Source organism: Pelecanus crispus, chromosome 3 (genome assembly GCF_030463565.1).
Source record: "Pelecanus crispus isolate bPelCri1 chromosome 3, bPelCri1.pri, whole genome shotgun sequence".
NCBI lineage: Eukaryota > Metazoa > Chordata > Aves > Pelecaniformes > Pelecanidae > Pelecanus > Pelecanus crispus.
Genome location: NC_134645.1, coordinates 6,373,952 through 6,394,984, shown reverse-complemented (window position 1 = coordinate 6,394,984; position 21,033 = coordinate 6,373,952). Strand labels below are relative to the sequence as shown.

At 38.3% G+C, this 21,033-nt stretch overlaps 1 protein-coding gene across 5 annotated transcripts in view; it reads right to left on the bottom strand.

Annotated features, from left to right (window-relative positions):
* Positions 1-21,033, bottom strand: part of PLCB4 (phospholipase C beta 4) — a 93,334-nt gene that overhangs the window by 31,878 nt on the left and 40,423 nt on the right. For 3 of the 5 annotated variants that reach the window (XM_075707151.1, XM_075707150.1, XM_075707153.1), the window contains 10 exons: positions 20,288-20,323; positions 17,411-17,552; positions 16,684-16,768; positions 16,342-16,466; positions 14,268-14,319; positions 11,844-11,946; positions 9,911-10,075; positions 6,892-7,096; positions 2,345-2,433; positions 1,752-1,902 (listed from right to left, as the gene is read on the bottom strand). In XM_075707151.1, coding sequence (XP_075563266.1) covers positions 1,752-1,902; positions 2,345-2,433; positions 6,892-7,096; positions 9,911-10,075; positions 11,844-11,946; positions 14,268-14,319; positions 16,342-16,466; positions 16,684-16,768; positions 17,411-17,552; positions 20,288-20,323 — 1,153 coding nt within the window. The remainder of the gene's footprint in view (positions 1-1,751; positions 1,903-2,344; positions 2,434-6,891; positions 7,097-9,910; positions 10,076-11,843; positions 11,947-14,267; positions 14,320-16,341; positions 16,467-16,683; positions 16,769-17,410; positions 17,553-20,287; positions 20,324-21,033) is intronic. The other 2 variants (XM_075707152.1, XM_075707154.1) reach the window with 1 other exon arrangement.

Genomic DNA, 21,033 nt, shown 5'->3' with positions numbered 1-21,033 from the left:
TTAACTGCTCTTGATAGTGTCTGCGGACTTTAAGATTCCCCCTGCCTTGAAAAGGACTTTCTGCCTTTTAAGGTGAATTTCACTGGAAAACATTCAGATACTGTAAAGGGGGGGGGTGGGTGGGTGGGGAGAAGGCAGGCAATCTCCTTAGGGAACACAATTTTTTAATTTTCTTAGAAGCATTAAGATTCTGTTCAATTACATGGTATTAATAATAGTCTAGTAAATGAGACTGGAACAGATTAAGGCACAGATAGAGGCTAAAGTTTTCAAAAACACAAATCACTTAACTATTACTGAAAGTCAGAGAACAAAAAACCCGAACATTCTTGTGCATTTGAAAGCCTTCCCCAAACACCCTATCTTGCTGGATACATAATTTCTAATAGCAAGGGGGGTTCTATATTGTAACAACAGTAAAAATACTCAGATCTTGAAAGATCATAGAGATAAGTAAAACAAAGTAAGAATCATTACATGGGATATAAAAATGAACAGCTCTACTTTAACATGCAAGAATATGGATAAAAATGGTTGCAGACAGCAACGTCTAAGTACTGAAATGTCAGTTTAAGACCAGGGCTGCATCAGGTGTGCTTGTGTTCTAAACAAACTTCCTCAGGATTTCATTTCAAAACGCAGACTCATTTACTTTGTTCACCAGGTCTGACTCCATGGCAACAAGGAATTAGTTGCCAACCCCAGCAAATTTCATGCTTAATTAATGCACAATAAAACTAATACTTGTGCATCTTGGTGATGATACATGAAATATGAAAACACCTCACGCATAAAATAATCTGGGTTTTACACCAGGGAAGAACTTTGAAAGAGTTCATGTGCCAGAGATGACCTGTTTTATTGCCAAAAGCGTCTCCAGAGAAATGGCATCTTGTTTCTCAAGAGATCCCTTCACATGTGTGTATTCAGCCATGTCTGCTTAAGTTTAAGAACAAGAGCAGTCAGTGCTCCTTTTCACTCCTATCAATCCCTTTGGGCCAAGGTGGATGAAAGAGAGTGAACCAGACTCTAAATCTCGTGGCCCATTAACAGAAATATTTATTGTGTTTCATTCAGCTGTACAAATTTGTTTTCTCACTTGATCTTCATTACCTGTGATGATATGTGAGAAACAAATAATCCCATTTGACTCTATCGGATAATTTTGTAGAGTGAACGGTGACTAGTGAGGAAAAATACTTATTCACTTATAAATGAGCACATCTAATAGGGATATTTTTTACAATAAACATGCCATTTCCATAATCACTATTCAGAGCAAAACCACACATTGAAAACATATCTAATTGTTGGGAAATCTCCACAGAATCCAATGAATTCTAAATACCTTTAATTACTTAAATCTGCAACTCTGCCAAGGGATTTGTGGAGGGAGAAAAAAAGCAGAAGAGTTTCTGTGGAGTATACCAGAAAATAGTAATTCCTATTGCCGTTCCAGTAGATCTTTAGTAAACTACTCCCAGAGTCACACAGGTTACCACTATTGGCAGTAGGTATACAGCTACACAAAGAGGTCACTTAGTAAAATAAAGCCGTATTGGCTTTATATAGCCATTTTAGTAACACACAAAATTTATTTGCAGTCAAAGACCACTCTCAATGATTTAGATTACCTTCTAAAAGGGTAAGAATGTATAGAACTGCAGGAAGTAAAACTGAGTAATGAGTACTTCTCTGTGACTCTCTGAATCACCTCAGAACTGAGGGAGTGGCATGTGATTTTTGTCTACCTTTCTTAGCGTCAGTCCCAGATCCAAAGCCTGCGGTGGTACTTGGTCGAAGTTCAGAGCTACTCTGAGGTGTTACGTTGGCTTTGGCGTTATTGGCTTTTCCTTTTCTATCATTCTTTGAAGTGTCATTTGGTACATCGGCTATATCACTCTGAAAGAAACATTCACATCATAATAAATTAATTGTTGTTTTACCTGTAGTATAAAAGTCAGGGTATGGGAAAATTTCTGAACTTGCTTACTTTAAACATAATAAAGAAAATTGCAACATACTTTCAAACAACACTGTATTCAGTAAAGTATTTGTAACCTATTTTAAATGGCTTCCTACTAAAATATGGCTCCTTTCTCATTTCTTAAAATTTCTACTTCTAGGAGATGTTAGTATGATCCGTGAAAAGTCAGTTAGTGAATGGTATTTCAATGCATGTTAATAACTTAAGCCAAGGTTATTTCAGAGCAGGACAAAGAGGCTTATATTTGAAAGTGAGAAATGATAAGGTAACATGCATCGATTGGAGGACCAGTTTACTTTAAAAAAAGAACATAGCATGAACATAAATAGGCTGTGTTTGTCATTAAGTTCTACTTACGGTTTCGATACCCATAGCTCTCATTTGGTCTGCTCGTTTTTCTGTGATAGACAAAAATTTCTTTGGATCTGATAAAGCATCCACAATATCTGTAAGACAAAAATAATCACCTTTTTATGATCTTCAGAGGCATTTGGAAATTAATCTTTTACAAGAGCTTTATTCTACCCCTGTTGTTATGAGCCATGGCTTGCAACAATAGTCCGACTTTCCTTGGCAGGACTGAAAGCACTCATCGCCACAGTGCTTGAGCACAGTAGGAACATGAATCAGTTTATAATACACCAAGGGAGTGGAACTAATCCAGGTACCTTATTTAGGAAAAACATGCTGACTCTATCAGACCGAAGCTACCCTAAATTACTCCCAGTTGATGACAGCAGAATTTGAGACCAGAATGGGATCTCCTGAGCCACAAAGCACTAAAAACTTTGTCTCTTGGTTATTCGAGGGGGCACTGACTGACTTGGGACTGCAGGGAATTGTTGAAAATGCTGTTGTATTTCATAGCTAAATAGCAGTTTCAGATGGGTGGTTAAAGCAATTGGGGAAATCTGTTCTCACTTGCCTTTGTGATGCTCCATGTCTGGAACATGACAGGCTGTGAAATGCCTTTTCTATGAACCATAATGACCAATATTTGAATCTTGCACATGACACAGTACCGCTAGTGGTATCATAGCACTACCCAGCACCGCATACCATATAGATTATTGAATCTGTTTTCCATATGCAGTGATAAATGTGCAAGCATAGGTTTACAGGAAGACAAAGGCACGTGAATCTTTACCTGCATATTGAATAATCCCTTTCCATGCTTAATTTCAACAGTCAAAGAATTCACAAATGGCAAAGGAGGCCCTCCACAGCAAGAGATGATTTTACAAATCAAACTGATTCAGCACCTACAATAATAACGCATTCAGAGACCACAGCAGTGATCAGGTTTGACGATCCCTCTGAAACTTTAACTTCAGGATTATGGAGAAAAAGGTCACTGGTCTCAGTTAATAAGCCTTCCTTGTTAGAGCAGTAACTTGAGAAAGGAAGTCTGAACGCTGCAGCCTAAGTCATCATTCACTACAAAATATTTTCAATTAATTAACTCAGGTTTTTTGTTACGACTGTTAGGAGGACCATGGACAGCGCTTCACTTGCAAGGCAGCTGTTTCTTTGCAGAATGCTGCAAAGCCCGATCTTTGGCTGCTTATGAGTAAAAGATAAATGCTTTTGTACCCTTATATTCTAGATGGTCTCACTAGCATAATAAGCCATTATTTCTGCAGTGACAGTTCTGACACTCACACATCATTTGAATTTTCCCTATGTTTCATGTCATCTGTTCAGCCGTTTTCCAAGTTAGCTTACAATGATGCAAGACAGAGAAGCTGGTCCACTAACCAGGTTGTAAAAAATATCCAACCCATCAAAAGCTTTGGGAAGAAACTTGCTATCCTTCTTGTGCAAACTAGGGGCTGGACTATATCATCTCCCTTCCAACCTAAGTTGTTCTATGAAATGTTCCTCTGAAGTTACCGGATGCATTTCTCAAGCAAAAAGGCACAGACAGGGCGCTCCAATTCCAACAAAAGTTGTATTAAATACATAGCATTACCGTTGACAGCTCTGTTTATCCACACAAATATGTTGTCCCCAATAACTGCCATGACCCTATGATGTCTTCTGAAACTTACTTCATATACACAAAAAACACACAGAATTTATTTTCAGCCATAGCAATGGCCTTGTAGCTCAGCACCGACTATTGCCCCTTTCCCTGGCTTAGTAAGCATGACTTTTTGTCCTCAGCATGCACTCTTCAATGAAAAACCAGGACTACCCTGCTAACGTGATGTGTCATTTGAAAATGGAACCTGATTATCACGAGCTTCAAGGTAAAAATGACTAACATGTTTGGGAGAGCGAGACCTTTGTAAATTGTATTACTAACCATACAGGCACATCACCAAAGGCTCTGCATTCCTACAAGGGGGATGTGACTCATCACCGCTTCTCACATTATCATTTGTCCTCTGCTTACGTTTGTCTTTCTCCCCAGTGAGGTAAAGTGGGGGTGGGGAATAGCATTTTGTAGAAGAATCGCAATTAAATATAAAACTAGGAAAATCACTGGAAGAGTACATTACAGAGGATTCTAACCACTAACCTAAGTAGCCATGCTTACTTACATACAGACTTCTATTACAGAAGCTTCTCTTTGGAGAATGCTACTTCATTTGCATTAATTTGCGCCAGTATTGTGTTTTATTTGGAACAGAGTAGCTGATGCAAATAAACCACAAGAAATTACTAAGTTATATGAAAAATAAAATTACGTATCTTTTAAAGCCTACAATGCATTACCCATTCTAGTTATTATTCGGTGCAAGTTTTTAAACCGTACTTATACAGGTTAAAAAAAAAGAAAGAAAAAAGAAAGTAGGCAGCTATTGAATTGAGCTATACCTTCCTACAGGTTTGCTAAAACAACCATGGAGATCCTAATGATAGCTCATAAAACAATGAGGGGTTCACTGCAGACAAAAAAAACCCAAAAACCCCAAATCCACAAGCCAACAGAATACTAAAGATTCCACCCAAGTGTCAAAAGTTATTTCCCAGTTGTTCATTACACTGTTGTCCTATACCGATGAGAAAAATACATGACACATCAAAACTATCTGGGAAGGGAGAGGAGAACTAATAATTGAACTCATTTAGTTCATGTTAATATGGAGTCTGTTTTTTCCAACACTGACAGTAAGCCGCGACAACCATTTCTCTCATTCTAGTAGCATCTTACTGTAATGATGCTGTTACTTAGGGGTAGTAATGTTTTTCTATGTCCTCACCTCTACCAGATAAACCATCTGTACCAATGCTGACATGTAGGAGATCACCCAGTACTGAACTGCCCACAATTTGCAAATTCTCTTTGAAAAACAAGTCTTTCACTTCTGAATTTGTATACTGCAGTTTAAAAAAGAAAGTAAAAATTATTTTCTCCCTATGTGACCAGCATACTCAGCAGCTTGAGCCACATCAAACTCTGCTAAGTTTGAATTCTACTCTTAGAAAAAGTGGGCTATTATTCAGAAAAACATCAATCCCAAATGAGAAGTATGTCCCTAGTTTAGGAAGTATTTTAACCGAGTCATTTACTGTCAAAAGCTTAAGTTCAGGAAAAAATTAAAGTACATGCTTAAATGTGTCCCTTAGATTCATGACTCCATTACTGCCTCGAGAACCTCAAGCTTAAGCAGAGGCTGACATTTGTCTTGAGACAAAGTCCCTGAAGTTAAATACCATCTATGAAACATGCTGCATAAAGGCATAGTAGTGGTCCAAGACCTGCAGCAAAACTCCAGCTGACTTGCCAGGAACCAGGATTTTAGGTATGAACGACACAAACGCTGCTGTAAATGCCTTTTTCCATGAAATGTTGTTCCCGAAGTCTAGGCCTGTTCATTTTTTTAAAAGCCTGCATAAATACCAGCAGAGTCTTGAAGATACATCATCTAATATATCAGATAAGTCTTCTCTTTCTCCAGTTTGTACTATGGAAATTACAGTCAGAGAGGTGGTAGTAATTCTTTGCATAGACATCAGGTTTGAAATCCTTTTTGCAACGGGCAAAACATCATTTTTATCAGTAACGTTTCACCAATCAACTCTAAGGTGAACTTCATTTTGCTGCAGCGTCAGAGCACTAAAGTTTAATGCAATTTCTATTTTAGAGTTTTAAATAGTTTACATATTGTCTATTGCACAAGTGAATTTCACCTGCAATGAAGAAAACATTTCCTAGAGGTACACCCTCAGGGTGAACTTACACATCACACTGATTCAAGTGGTGTAATGATTATTCTCAGCTGCTTGTTCCTATCCACATGTGGCAATTTGCCACCACTCAGTATAAATGACCATGGCCCTGCCAACTTGATCATGGAAATGGCTCACATTAAAAACAACTTCCCTGAAAACCCAAAAATAATTAAAACACACCAAAACCATGTAAAATTGGGAGAGAAAAACGCAGAAAGGTTTTGGATGCTAAATTCTTTCACATTTTTAACAATATGCCAATATTCTCAAGAATATAAAAGTGGTTTTGTTTGAAAAAACACATCTAGATTTTGCATGAATTGTTTATAACTATAGGCCAAACAATGTAGCTAAATACATGATAACCTTACAAATATTTATGTCAGAAAAAATGTAATTTTAAAAAAAAACCCAAACAAAAAAAAATCTTCCTAAAACTTCAACAGAGAAAATCAAATTGAGCTACCTCTAGTATTAGCTTATTTTCCATATTGATTTGTCATTTAACAGACACATCTCATTAACAGTGAGGCAGGCACTTGGTCTGAAAGCTGATTTCTTAACTGAATATGCAGGGTTTCCAAGGCATTAAAATACTAAATCTTTCCAATCCTCCAGCACCGTGTCTCTGCTTTCAGCTGGCAGACTGACACCGCAGTACTTCAGTACTTCCACACCAACACTCAAGATCTACAGCACATTGAGATACAGGTTTATCTCACCTCCAAAACCGTCAGGCACGTATGTTTTAAGCACAATGTTGCAGAAAACCGTTGGAAGGGAGAGTGGTTTGTTGCCCTCATTCCGAAGGGAAATGTGTCTGTAACCTGCTTGCAGACCATCCAGAGGCAGGATCCTCTGACCAATCAACTTATTATTGTCATCGTACACGGCTATTCTCAGGACAGCAAGATCAGGGAGAATAACCTGGAAAGCCATAAAATGAAGAAATTCAATGACTAATACAGTAGCACCCTCCCCGCCTCCCATGTTTGAACCATTCGCTCTGTATGCCAGAAATGGACTATCATCATTGTAAGATAATGTCATTCCCTGCAAACTGCACACCTGGAGATTAATCTTTCCTAGAAAAGCTTTTTTTCACCCTAAATAATGGGTAGATTTCAGAATATGCAAATCCTGCAGCTTACAGTTACACTAAGTATTTTGCATATTTATTTTTCATTACGGAAGACTGGTGACATCAGAAGAAGGCAGGTAAATACTACCTGGGAAATGACAGATACAGCAGCGATCGAAGGGTAGATGGTGCTGAATCAGGAGAAGCCATGACAGAAGGATGGGATCTGGGAGGTATCCAAAAGGGCAATGAAGAACGGAAAGAGTGCAAGCACAAGCTGATGGGGATGTATGCTGAACTACTGGTTCTGCAAAGGGGACAAGCAGACAGAGGAGGGCAGGACGGGGTGACAGACCTGCTGAAACGGCGTGCTGCCAGCAGACACGGCTGCGCTGTGCTCACAACATGAAGGGTACATGGTACGCATGGTGGGCAGGGATGCTGCCAGCTAGCCGCATCTGTCAGCCCCCGTCTGGACTGACCAAAACAGTCCCCTGCCTTCCCTGGAACAAAGGTGCTGCCTCTGTACACGGAGCAGGGAGGAGAAGCCTCTCCGCCAGCCTGCCTCGACTGTATGCTGGGGTCTTCCCACTCCTGCCCTACCTGGCTCTATTCATCGACGCTTACGGGACAAAAGGGGAGACCTAAGTAAACTGTCTGCTGTCTCCCTTACGCTTTCCCCCTGCCACTTTCGTTTTCAGTCTTAGAGGGCACAAAATAAAGTATGCTTTTGTTCTCTGAACCCACCTGAGCTATTCACGGATACGCTGCTCTACTTGATTATAACTTAGCACTCCCAGCACAGGTTACCACCAGCACTCACCCCGTCCCCCCCCTTACACAACAGAGTGACAACACAGAACTTGGGTTAGAATGACTGAAGCTTTATTTTAATTAAAATAAAAACAAGAAAACATGACAGAAGAACAATCAAACACATTACCTGAGAGCAACTGTGTAGGATTAAACATCAGCTTGAGGAGAACACTGTAACCCAAATAGGGCCGGTAAGATCTCTCGTCTACAGGCCACAGATCAGCGCATCTTTCATTACATGATGGGCTCAGATATAGATTTGCTAGGGAGCAGGAGTGGGGACTAAGTTTATCGTTCCCTCTCTATTAATTTGTTCTATGGTATCCTGGTAGGCACTTCCACCCTCACGACATTTTAGCACTGTGCACCCCTCGCCTTCATTTCCTCCAACTAGAGGAATTGTTCTTGCTGTGTTTGTGCCACTCATCTGCTTGGTCATCAATGTACGTCTTGATTACAATGCTAAGCCTGACATGATAAGGGCCTGAGATGAAGAAAAATAATCTCTTGGCTGAGTTATAGTATGAGTTTTTCAAGAGAATGTGCGACCATGTACTTGCTCATTGCAGAGTAGAGCAGAAAGTCCAAGGAATGTTGGCATCAGCCACTGTACCCATGCCATGATACACAGGTTCCCCCCTTTTAGACTGAAGCTGTGTGCGCTCTGTAGTTTATGAGCCTTTTGATTTAAGAAATCAGAAAGCAGCAGATGCTGGCCATATGGCCAGCAAGCCATGGGCAGCATGATTGCCTGTCACTGTACCTAAGCATCTTCCCTGTGCCTCCTAATATACAGAGAAAAGCACTTGAAGTCACATTTGTTCCAGAATATATTTGAATCCAGAATAACCTCTTGCATTAACTACATTTCTACTAAAAACTGGTTATACTGTTAAGAAAACAGATTATGTGCGTAATATACCCAAGTGTGAAGTGTTATCACAACTCGGCAAAGTCTGTCACTTTGGAATAAAAGAGCAACAATTTTGCATGACAACAAAACAGGTGTAAGCAAAACAGACGTTATCAAAGACGGCACTGCTAACACATGTAGTCTGGATGAAACTCCAGCCGACAGAAAAAAATAAAAATAAAAATATATATATGTGTATCATATATATAAAGACTGAGAGATAAAAACTGAACACGGACAACTGATCTCTCTCTTTAAATCCCCCATACCAAGAAAAAAAGGTTTGTTTTTCTTTTGTATTGGAAAAAAAAAAAAAAAAAAAAAAGGAAAAGGTACATGATGCACATGGACTACTGAAGGAGGGAGCTGGCAACACATCTGAGGAACACAGCACCCTTCCAACTTTTCCATGTAATAACATTGACCTTAGCTTTGGATGCAGCATCTCACCTGCCCTCTGGGCTGAAGGAACAGTGCAAGATAGCAGCCACTGCCAGGGCAGGGAAGAAGAAATCTCCAAGGAATGATGGTGTCCACCAGCGGGGGCTCATTCTGAGCAGACTGCATACCTTGAACACAGGCATGGCCACGGAGGAGGTGGCTACCTCCAAGTGGGAGGAGGAAGCAAAGGGGAGGGAAAAGCCAAACAGAAACAAACAAACAAAAAAAATCATGTGACAGCTACAGAGGTTATCCATTAGAAAAATAAAACAAAATTAAAAAAAAAAAACCCAAACAACCTCTTGAAAGCTTATTTCAGCTTTAGATTGTTTACTGTAGTAAACAGGAACCCTACAAACCCTTTTTCATGGGAGCAGTACTTATTCACATGAGCAGTCAGACTGAAGCAGGAAGGGGTGGCTCAAGTGAGCAAGGATGCTCATATGCAAAAGGGCTGGCAACCACAAACTGTGCTTTCCAAATATCCTACCTTTCGAAATACAAATGATTCTTCATTGTAAACAGGGTTCAGACCATTGTTCATCACCATGCGTGTTCGAAATTCTTTACGTATCGTGTCCGTGGGTAAGCCATACATATCCACTTCTACATACGTACCGATTTTTTTGTCTGATAAGAACTGACCAGATATTACCTGCAACATAATAACAGAGCAGTCAGGAAAAGCAATGCAAAGTACACAGCATTTTATGCATACTGGAAATACTGTTTGTTTTTTTTTTTATTGACAGCAATCTGAAAAATGCTTTATACAGAACAGATACATTTATTTCATCATATGAATATGGTACATGTAGTGCTAAAATTGCACTACTTCAGAAAAGCTTTTGTGATAAAACCTTAAATATATCCTTAAGTTGAAATGATTGTGCTCATTGTGCTATGGTATTAACAGCTGTAAGTCAGTCAGCCCAATTAGCTGATGTCTCACAGATGCATTCACTATATTACTGAAAAACACCAAATGAAACAACCAGAGTGGGCACTGCTATTCCACAACTTTAAACTTTCTGTTCAGAAGCACTGTCATCTATTGTATGTCTTGACTACAAAGAAGTGAAAGGAAGCTCTTGCTCTGCTTTCATTTAGGTAAAGGTTTTAAACTAATCACAAGTCAGGCTAACTCCATATTATGTGTCTGGGAAGTGTAGGATGCTTAAAAAGCGAACAAAAAAACCCCCACATGACTCCTCTATATTGTTATGCATATGAAGATTTGTTGCAATTTTACTCCAAGTCAAGATTAATCTAGCCACAGCAGGCCATTAGTCCAGGGAACATTTTTATTCCATCAAGATGATCTACTACTTAAAAATACAGCTAATGTTTTCATTACTATGATCAAGGTGGGAAGGAAAAAAAATGAAACAGAATTTCACAGACCTAAGCTCATTTCGAGTCCTTTTCTTTTCATGATCTAGCGTTCTTCCAGGGAACACTCTGGATAACAAATCTGAAAAGTTATGTGGCTGAGGGGTACTATTACTGGCTTCAGTCCACTCAACTCCTTTATAACAGAATTTGTGTGAAATTTTATACCACTTTTAGTCACACAACAAGAGCAAGTGGCAAAATACGTGATCTAAGAGGTATCTCTAGTGATACTTAGAACTTATGTTCTCACCACCTCCTCCACATCCCACTTCCTTCTTGGAGGGGTTGTACTGTCATTAACATTAAAGAAAAACAACGTTAATAAAAAGGTTTTGTTCTTCTGGAGGTTCAAATGAAACTTAGTTAAGAAATCTTGATCGGACAGAGTTTGAAATGTCCATGCTGCACACAGAAAGCGTTTACTGAAAGCTTAAGCCTTTTGTTAAGCTGCACATAGGGCATCTGAGCTAAGAGTGTCACAAAACTGGTTTTATAGTTGTCAGCCTCCTTCCAAAACGTGATACCTAACCGTGCTTTAGAACTACAACAGAAGTTTTATTTATGGACTTTGTTACTCATAGACAACTCCAAAGTAAGGACCTCCACCACATGAACCATTTTTCTCTACTTATTTTGAAAATATCCTGTCCATGTGTGCCCATATTCCTCATTGCTCTATGGTGACAAGTGATGTCTGTATGATTTCATACTGTCCACAGAAATGAACTTCACTCGTTTATTCGTTTGTGTGGGCTGATGTAATTGAAAAGAGCACAAGGGGGTTTAAAATTCAGTGATAATGTGTAATAACAAACCATTTCTAATTCTATCATGTTGCACTCAGATCAAGTAAACATAGATGTCTTAGCCGGCAATAAAAAAAGAAAAAAAAAAAAAAAGACTTGGAAACAATTTGATGAAATCCACACAATCCAAACACATTTTCTGTAGATATCCTATTTCTGTTGAGATTTAAATGTGATTTTGGATGTGATAAGATGACAGAAGTTTGTCTATTGCTGTTTTACCTGTACAGAACATGTTGCAGCAATTACACCATCTACAGGAGTTTCAGAGAAAGGGTCAAATGTTCGATCTGGTCGTCGCATGAAGTCTGGTTTAAGTAGATACCTTATTTCAAGAAAAAGAAGAAGAAAATTATTCTTCTGTGCAAATTAAAACTGTATTAAATACAAATGAAATGGATGTTCTATCTTCAAACAATTAACTCTCCCTACAGCACTGTAAAATACAGACTATCATTCTAGCTGCAAGGGTGAGGAAGTAAAAGGAAATATTACGGTTGTCTAGAATACAGATAAATGTTAATCTTAATTCTGAATTACCAGCTACTGAGAGAGGAAATCAATCCTGGATTTCAAGATGAAAATAAATGTAATATAATCAAGGACATTTCAAAATAATTTAATAATACATTTTAAAAATACAGCAAGTTATCATATAATAAAAAGTAGAAGGTTTCATTTGTTTTAATTCTTTAACACGTTGGAAAAATACAGAGGGCTTATTCAATATTTTTTTTTTTTTTTAATGAAGCAGTTCCATAGAGTCAAGACCCATACAATAAATTTCAGCTTGAAGCTAATTTTTTCATCTCGGTTATAAAACCTTGGGGGAAACAGCTGATAATGTCAGTGCTGACAGATTGTTAATTATAGTAGCATGAAAGGTACTACCATAATAACACTTACAATACACCCCTGAGGACTATACACTGGATCAACATATCAATGAAGCTGATACGTGCTCTGATGAATCAAAACCCAAGGATTCTGCCATCAAAATGAAATAGCAGTTGATCACAGAAATGCTGTGCTACACATGACAGGGGTTCTCTTCCACTGGTGGAAGAAAATGTGCAACTGAAGTCATCTTGCTAATTCTGCAGACCTGACAGACAACAGCTGCTTGAAGATTATTCTTTATCCACCCTTAGTCCCTCTAGTGAATCACTGGTACACAATGTTATAAAAGCCTAGACAGAATTCAGAAATTATTTAAAAATGCTGGAAAAATTCCAATAGAAAGAATGTCAACGCTTTCTCCAGTTTTTTTATAGCATGGCTTCTGTTTAGGAACGTAATATTCCTCATTTTTCTTAAATTATAAATGTGTGCGATTTCATAATATTTTATTAATTAAAAGCAGGTTATGGGCAGAAGGGAACTATCAGAAACATCCTTAGCCTCTGCTTCCGGCCTGCTGAAATAAAAAATGCTGAAACTAGAGTGACTCCATCTTGTTTCACCAGCATGAAAACTGTAAACCAGAGAAAGAAGGAGTACAGATAGAAGGAAATGTAATTTTTTATTTTCACTGCCCTGTGTGTTTTCTGTGACTGAAACAGTATCCATTTATAATGCATATCAAAATATTACTGCTGTATTACCATGTATTACCACTATATTACTGTAATACCAGAAGACTGACATAAGAATCAAGTAATTTAGTTGACAATGATGCCCATCCTTTAGAGCATTCGGCAAAAGTGAACATGTGCTCTTTTACTAGGCTTGTGGGTCAGACAAGAAAGGAATCATACTCTGCCATAAAAAAAAAAAAAAAGCTTTGTTTTTCTTCTATTTTTGTTATTCTGACTGAAATGACCAGAGTCTGCACCTTTGTCAAAGCCTCTGTTTGAAGGGTTCACAACTGAAATAAAGGCATAGAGCGGCAAAGTACTATGTTGCCTATTCTTCAGATGAGGAATTTTACCAAGCTTCACCTACTCAGATTTTCTTACTGAATAAGATCTGCATTCGTAAAAGACTTGTTTCTTCCCAGGACGAGTCTGCAGATTTTAATGTGGTTTTGGACTGTCATTTCCAATAATTCATTAAACTTCTCCTTTCTCTCGATGTTAATGATTAGCCTATCCTGTTAAGGTATAAACTCAACATTTGAGAAAAATCTATCAACATCACTTGAGCATCCTTTTTCATGCAAAAGTCATGAGCAAGAACAAGAGAGCTGAAACACTTCAGTATTCTCTGTGAAATCTGCTCTCCAACTAAAGTACACAGATTAAAAAAATGATCCCTATGTATTAAGACTCAACTTGTCCAAGTAAATTTGGCAATTCTGTGAACTGTGCAATGAATCTCTGTTCTGCGACGTATCTTCAAAGAAGGATTGAGAACAGAAGCTGAAGATGTATTTAAATAACTGTGTATGGTATTCATGATCATCTTCATAATTTGCACACAAAGCCTCTCCTATCTCATCTTTAAAAACTGGGCATAATTAAAAAGCATAGTCATCAGAATACCTCCTTGCAGGAGATTATTCTCCCTGAATGCTGCTAATTTCTACTCTTCACCTAGCATCCTATTTTTCTTTTGTAACACATGATTAATAGTGACAAAATTTTATTAAAACCATAGTAAAGGATTCTGATACACAGTGACAACAGTTTAAATCATATCACTCACCCGCATGATCCATTATATTCAAATTTTCCTTGATTCAACTGCATTGCTAAATCTGTCAAGAGAGAAAAAAATTACTATCTTTCCTTATGAATAATGCAGATCATGAACAATCCCTTTTTAGAAAAGAAAATAAGACTGTTTGTCCAGAATAATCAGTTTCAATGAAAATTAAATTTAATGCATATAAAACACACACATCTAAGAAATGAAAGGAAGCAACAGGAAAATTTCAGATTTCTTCACAGTAGTAACAGCTTTATCAATCAACCTGAAATCTACGCTGTGCTTAGAAAACAGCCTCTCCCTGGATTCAAACACACCCTCCCCGTAGGCAGAGAAGCATCAGACTGCGGTCTTGCTAAGTGCCTGAGATGGGATTTCCATCATCTAACTTTTGGTATCTACAGCATAGATGTCTCCATTCCTGCTAGTGATCTAGAATAGTTTTGAGTAATGGAGGGATACAGGCACTTCTAACAGTGCAATAATCTCATTCTAAGGCAGCCATACTAGATGGGACATCCTAGAAGTGTGTATTTCTCTACAATGACCATAGACAACTACCTCTGATGAAGCCATCTGTGTGCTAATGTCTCAAAGAAGGTGAAATGAATATCCCACTGGTTTGCTACGGACTTACTTGAATAAAATACGAGAAAAAGAAACCACAGAGATCACAGCAGCATTGCCTAGTTTCAACATTTAAAGCATCTGAATTTTATTCAATGTACTGTTATGGCAATTGTATATAAGCACAGAGAGCAAACACATAATAACCCCCCTCCCCTCCAACCCTCTCCCAAACTTTGCAAAAAATATAGTTCTCCTGCAGGTTTCCAATTACACTAGAATACAACATCCTTGTTTAGCGGTAACACAGGTATTCTCTTGCCCAACAGACTCTGACTTCAAAAGGGACAAATTCTTTTCTGTATGTTCTCTGTTACACAAAATACAAGATTCTCATATGCTCACATTAGTTATTATTTGCTTTACTGGGTGGCCTTAACTTGTATTTCCTCCATTATTCTTCAGCCTGTCAGCACAGTTGGATCGTAGAAGACTAATACAGGAAAGTTGCTCCCTTCCCGTTTTACAACTAACACTCTTATTTTGTAATATAAAGGGGTTGAGAATGACATGCAGTGGGCAGAGGCAGTGCTGGGAGAAGGCTGAAGCTTGCATAACTGCTCCAACTTCCAAATCATGTCCAGAGGAGCGCTCTACAGGCAGTGTACCCCAGCGCAGCTTTCTCTTGCCTCCACAGCTAGTGAAATCAGCGCAAAGCTTTGCGGGACAGAGCTCAGGGTATGATCATTAGGAGCGTCCGCAGTACTAAAGAAATGACTTGGGGTGAGGGGGTAGGATGGGGGGGAAAGCACAAAAAGCACTATCACAGCTAGAAAAAGAAAATGGAAAAACTGGTCTGTTGGTCTGTTACATATATGACTGAAGACATTCCTAGATTAATTAAAACAACCCCCAAAACTAAAACAACAAAAAACCCCTACCCTGTTAGTTATACTCACACCTTCATTGAACAGGAACAATACATTCCTCTCAGTTTATGCTGTGGAAAGGCATTTACATTCCCTGGCATCATTCTCTAAGTCGGGATCTCAGACCCCATCCTCTGATGCAGAACACAATTCTCTAACACTTCACAATAACTGGTCTAGAAACGCATTTGGCACATAGTCGTTACTTTTTACCATCTTAATTTGTACGCTCCTTCATCTTTACTTTGGAGACATGCACCCAACTGTGCCAAAGCTGTGTTTTGTGAAAACAGTGATTTGCCTGTAATTAATACTTTTTATTAATAAAACATTATCATTTATGTGAGAAGTTACAGTACTCTGTTATGCTTCCATGAAAGGGGATCGAATTCTCCTTCTGTGTATGGATTTTTTATTGCTCCTTGTCTTATGCTTCCGTAATTCCACCCCACCGTGTTATTTAGCCATATGTCTGTTTCCTCAAAAAATGCCAGAAGCAAATCCATGGCATCTGTTTGAGAGTTACTGCCCAAGCCATTCTTTAGGATTGAGGTTCACTGGTCGTTGCTGCCTACCTGGGGTCTGATAGTTCAGTGAGACCATCTGGCAGCCAGCGTTCCAGAAAATTTGAGGCATGTAATTACTGGAATCCACTCGGCCTCCCTTTGGGTATATCCGACTCATTTGTCGTTTATTATAACTGTATAATTCATCAAGGAAAAGTAAATAAAAACATCGTAGAAATGTATGTTCATATCCCGGTATCTTCAATATTTCTTACGTTAATCTTACTATTTCTCATCCTAGGAGCTACTTTCCCTTTTCCTTTATAGATGTGGAACACTGCAAATCTAGAAAGGTACACTTGTGTATTTGTAGCATTGGTAGAGAAGTGGTCCAAGGAGGTGAAAGGATACTTCACAAACTCAATGGCATGGGTCTTCAAATACCCTAGTCCGACCGATTCATTGAAAGAGGACATATTATGATGAATATTACGTTCTAGAAAGAAAAGACAAGACATTTTACAACACTTCTGTAACGATGAATCCAAATTCAAAATCATGGACTATACGTAATAGCAAGATATAGCAAATTCTGGTCTGTTTCCCCATTATCTGTCACTCATAGAATCAAATTATACTGGAGAGAAATTTCATAATATTTCTGACTTGCCTTTTTCTTTCACTTCCTGAGAAATCAACAAACTTTCATTTTTTGTTTAGGACAAAATTGTTATTCAGAGCCTGTGTTGTGTTGCTAGATAAGGCAAAACAACATGATAAATGGTCTAGTGGGCAACATGAAAGCATCAGCTAACTGCTGACCACTGTGATGATCACACTCACCTTACTTTACAAAAAGGTGAACTAAAAAAAAGCAGTTTAGTTGGAAAAGCTTATAGAATATAATCAACCTCAACAGCTTCATATTCTCCCAGTAATTTAGTGACTCCATGTGGATGACCAATGGAATAACATGCTAACGTTACATTCAAGGAAACAGAGATCTAACAATATACTGATGAGGGTCATTGAACTATAAAAGTCTTACGCCATTTCTAAACTCAGGAAATGTAGAGATTAAAAATCTACCTAGAATAAGCAGACAAATACTTTTATTTCATTCAACCTTTTATGTTACCTTCTGCTACATCGAAACCTTGAAATTTTACAGGTTGAGCATAGTTGACCATTGTTGATAAATATGGATGTATATTGGTTGTGGCACCTACATATTTGTAAGATGCCATCCACGCTTGTTCGTCTTCAACAGTTACTAGACCCTGAAAACACATTAAAAAGAATAATCACTATTTCTGTGTGCAAACGCTATTGCTGGAATTTTCAAATGTGATACAAAATTATACCGAAATCTGCAGAAAGTTAAAGAAAGTGCAAATTAATACAAGAAAAGTGGAAACCTAATGTCACAAATTAAGATTTATTTTCTTACTGATATATGCACCAAACACTCTCAATGTTACAGGATGCATGGAAGAGGACTGATGATAGAAAAGCTCCTAAGCAGTGGGTAAACATTACATGATGTTAGTAGGATAACTCTGGGATAAAAGATAAATATTACAACAGACTGAACCATGGTGGGAGATAATGATCTATCATTGTCAAATAAATTCCTAAGAACTGTAATTTAATATAGATTTTCTCATAGCAACTGTGCTGCAGTAATGCATACTTGGTACTGAGTAGAACTTTCTCAACCTCAAAACACAAATAGGTTCAACTGCTAATCTTTACTAATAAAAACAGACCAAACTATAGAGATTACAATCTTGATTGGACAAGCATATCACAAGACCAACAAGAGACACAGTACCAAGCTCATATTCCTGGCCACTTAAAATGATAAAAATCTGAATCCATCATTCATCCATCATCAATCCATCCATCACATGAAGATGTGCTATATTTGTAACAGAACTTCAAAAGTTTTCTACAAGTATCTCATCTGCTAGAAACCCATAATAGGAAGCGCTTCTGATGTGGATCTACCTGTCCAACTTTTTCCTTTCCCTAAACTAGTTTGAAACACATTCTCTTCACTGAAAGAAAGGAAAGAAAAAGAAAGATCTCTCTCAATCTAAGCAAATTCCGCAAGGTTTACTGTTCACAGCATTTTTCCCACAAACATTTTTGCTTGTTCTCCTACTAGTGAACCAGTTACCAAAAAAATCTAACCTACCATAGGCTGACAGTGAACTTCTGCAAGGAAGTACTAAGTACATTCAAAAATTCTTACAGTACAGCTTTTTGTTTTCAGAATGCAACCTGTGTTTGCCAGAAAGTTCTCCTCCATTACTGTATCAGGCAACAGTGAATAACAGGAAGCACTGTGAAGTCCTTTCTCAGGCAGTAAGTCTCAGCATGTCTAACAGCATTAAAGCATGGAAGAACAATGCAGTTCACAGTACCTACACTACTGCAACTCATTTACTCAGGAGATGGGAGAGGAAAGGAAATGTGAAACTACTTGCTAGTATTATGGGCAGGTAGCTCTACCTGCCATATAGTGCAGACATATTTCAAAAAATGAATTCCATGTGAAGTGAAACAATTTATGCCTTGATACGGTAAGATGATTATAGTCACAAGGAAGGTAATTTTCTGACTGCATAGAATTGCTGAGTTATCGGAAAGAGTCCAGGTGCATGTGGTTTTATGTGCATTTTAGAATTAATTAAACTTTCAGTGGCCCATGAAATTTTAATGCTGATCACCAGCCCAACTGCTTTTCAGGAATCCACATATTGAGGGTTCACAGATCTGTTCCCTAAATATGCCAAATAGTACATCTCTTTATTAGTAGAATACAGGCATTTTTTTGTTACTAGGTCAGTATTTGTTAATAGAGTTTAGATCAAATTAAGGCCAAATTTCTTCAAAGGAACTAGTCTTTTTCAGTGTCTTCATTTTTGGAAGGCCAGTAATTCAGGAAGAACTGACCAGCCATCTTCTAAAAACCAGGCTCCTTCAATGTGCCTCCTGCTGACTGCTCAGAATTGCTCATCATATTTTACTATCTTGATCCATAAATGTCTAAGTACTGAAACACAGTGAAAAGGAAGTCAAAGGGGATTATGTACGCCTTAGTGCCAAGGCAATAGTACCCTGCAGACTATGCCTGTATGACTGCATTACTGACACACCAGCTCTAAGACAATGTTCTAAAACAATATACTCATCACTGATTCTATCTTACTTACTTGCAGACCCATAATTTTTAGAGTAAATGGGCTATACTCTTTGCAGTGTTCACAACTTTAAAACTATGAATTAGAAAGGGGTAAGGATGCGATGTTTCTTAAAGCCTAGGGAAACAAAGGAATGGTTACAACAGCCAATGACCCTTTCAGGGGCTAGAGGAAACAATGGGGGAAGTTGATCTCTCTAGGTGGTTTACACCTCCCCACCCCTCTAGAAAAGAAGCAGAACCCACTTAGAAAACAACACAGACTGAAATAAAGTGTGGTTAGGAACAGGAGCAGGTTTAGTTAGAGAAGAGAAGAGAAGGAAGGAGAAGAGTGGAAGGAGGTGGGAAGAGTCTTAGAGAAGGGATTCCCAGGAGAAGATAAATGCAGAAGTCCCAAGGGAAAGCAAAAGGAGGAAAAAGAGAGAGGAAAACAAAGTGCAGTCAGGGTAAGGGAAGAGGGGGAGGGGGTGGTGGAAAAAAAGCAGCAGGGATGATACATCTCAACACCACTCAAAGAACTGCTGTTTCCCAGTGCATCACATTTGAGACTGAGATCAGACACTTCTAAGGAGGCAGAAGTCATGCACTCCTGTCTGTCCCCCAGTTTGCTGACAGCCCTAACCCCAGTATAAAAGTACAACAGAAGAAACCCTAGAGGAGAAAAGGAGGTAGAATAACTTCCAAAAATACTTTGTAGGTGCAGTGAAACGGTGCATAAAATTGTTAAACCACTAAGAATGCATGGTAAGTAATATGTATGTTATATAGAAAGCAATAAAACAAACTACATAACATCCTATGTGTCACCTTTTTATTGTTTTCTTGCTCAGAATCTTCAACAGCCTAAGGGAAAAAAATATATATACATTACCCAAAGAAAAAGCAATAGGAAACACTCACAGTAAGAAAAAAAAATTCCTCAAAAAGTTAATGCTTTTAGCAAAAAGTATACCCTTTTCCACCTTCCTGTGTGGCTCATCTATCCCCTATATTTGAAAAAATGTGCAGTTTCTTTCAAATTCGGCTACAGAAGATATGAAATTCAACAGCTGGCGAGCAATGGGAATAGGAGGGAGGAGGCCAGACCGTTAAGCCCAAACCAGTGTTACCACTAGATGCTGGGGACACGAAGTTTCAGAGAAGAATGAAAGAATGACACACCCAGACAACACAAAAGATCATCTGATCTTGATATGCAAACTGCCCAGGCTCTGAAAACTTAAGGGTTAAGACTGCTGTAAACTGTGCTTTAAATATCCACATTTGGAAAAGGCCTATCTCAAGATGTTATTTACAATGGGACAGTCTGCTGTCTGTCTTCAATTACAAGCTGCCACTACTGAGAATCTCTGACAGATAAATGTTGACTTGGCACTGAATGTACATTCCTAAAGAAAAAGGATCGAGTCACTAATCAGCAAAGAAGCAGAGAAGTTACCCAAGGGCATATGCTGAGGATGAGTGACTAATCAAAAAAAAAAAAAAAAAAAACAAAACACCAAAACCCAAAACACTCAGGTAGTTAAGGACCAGCTGACTAAATAGAGTGAAAC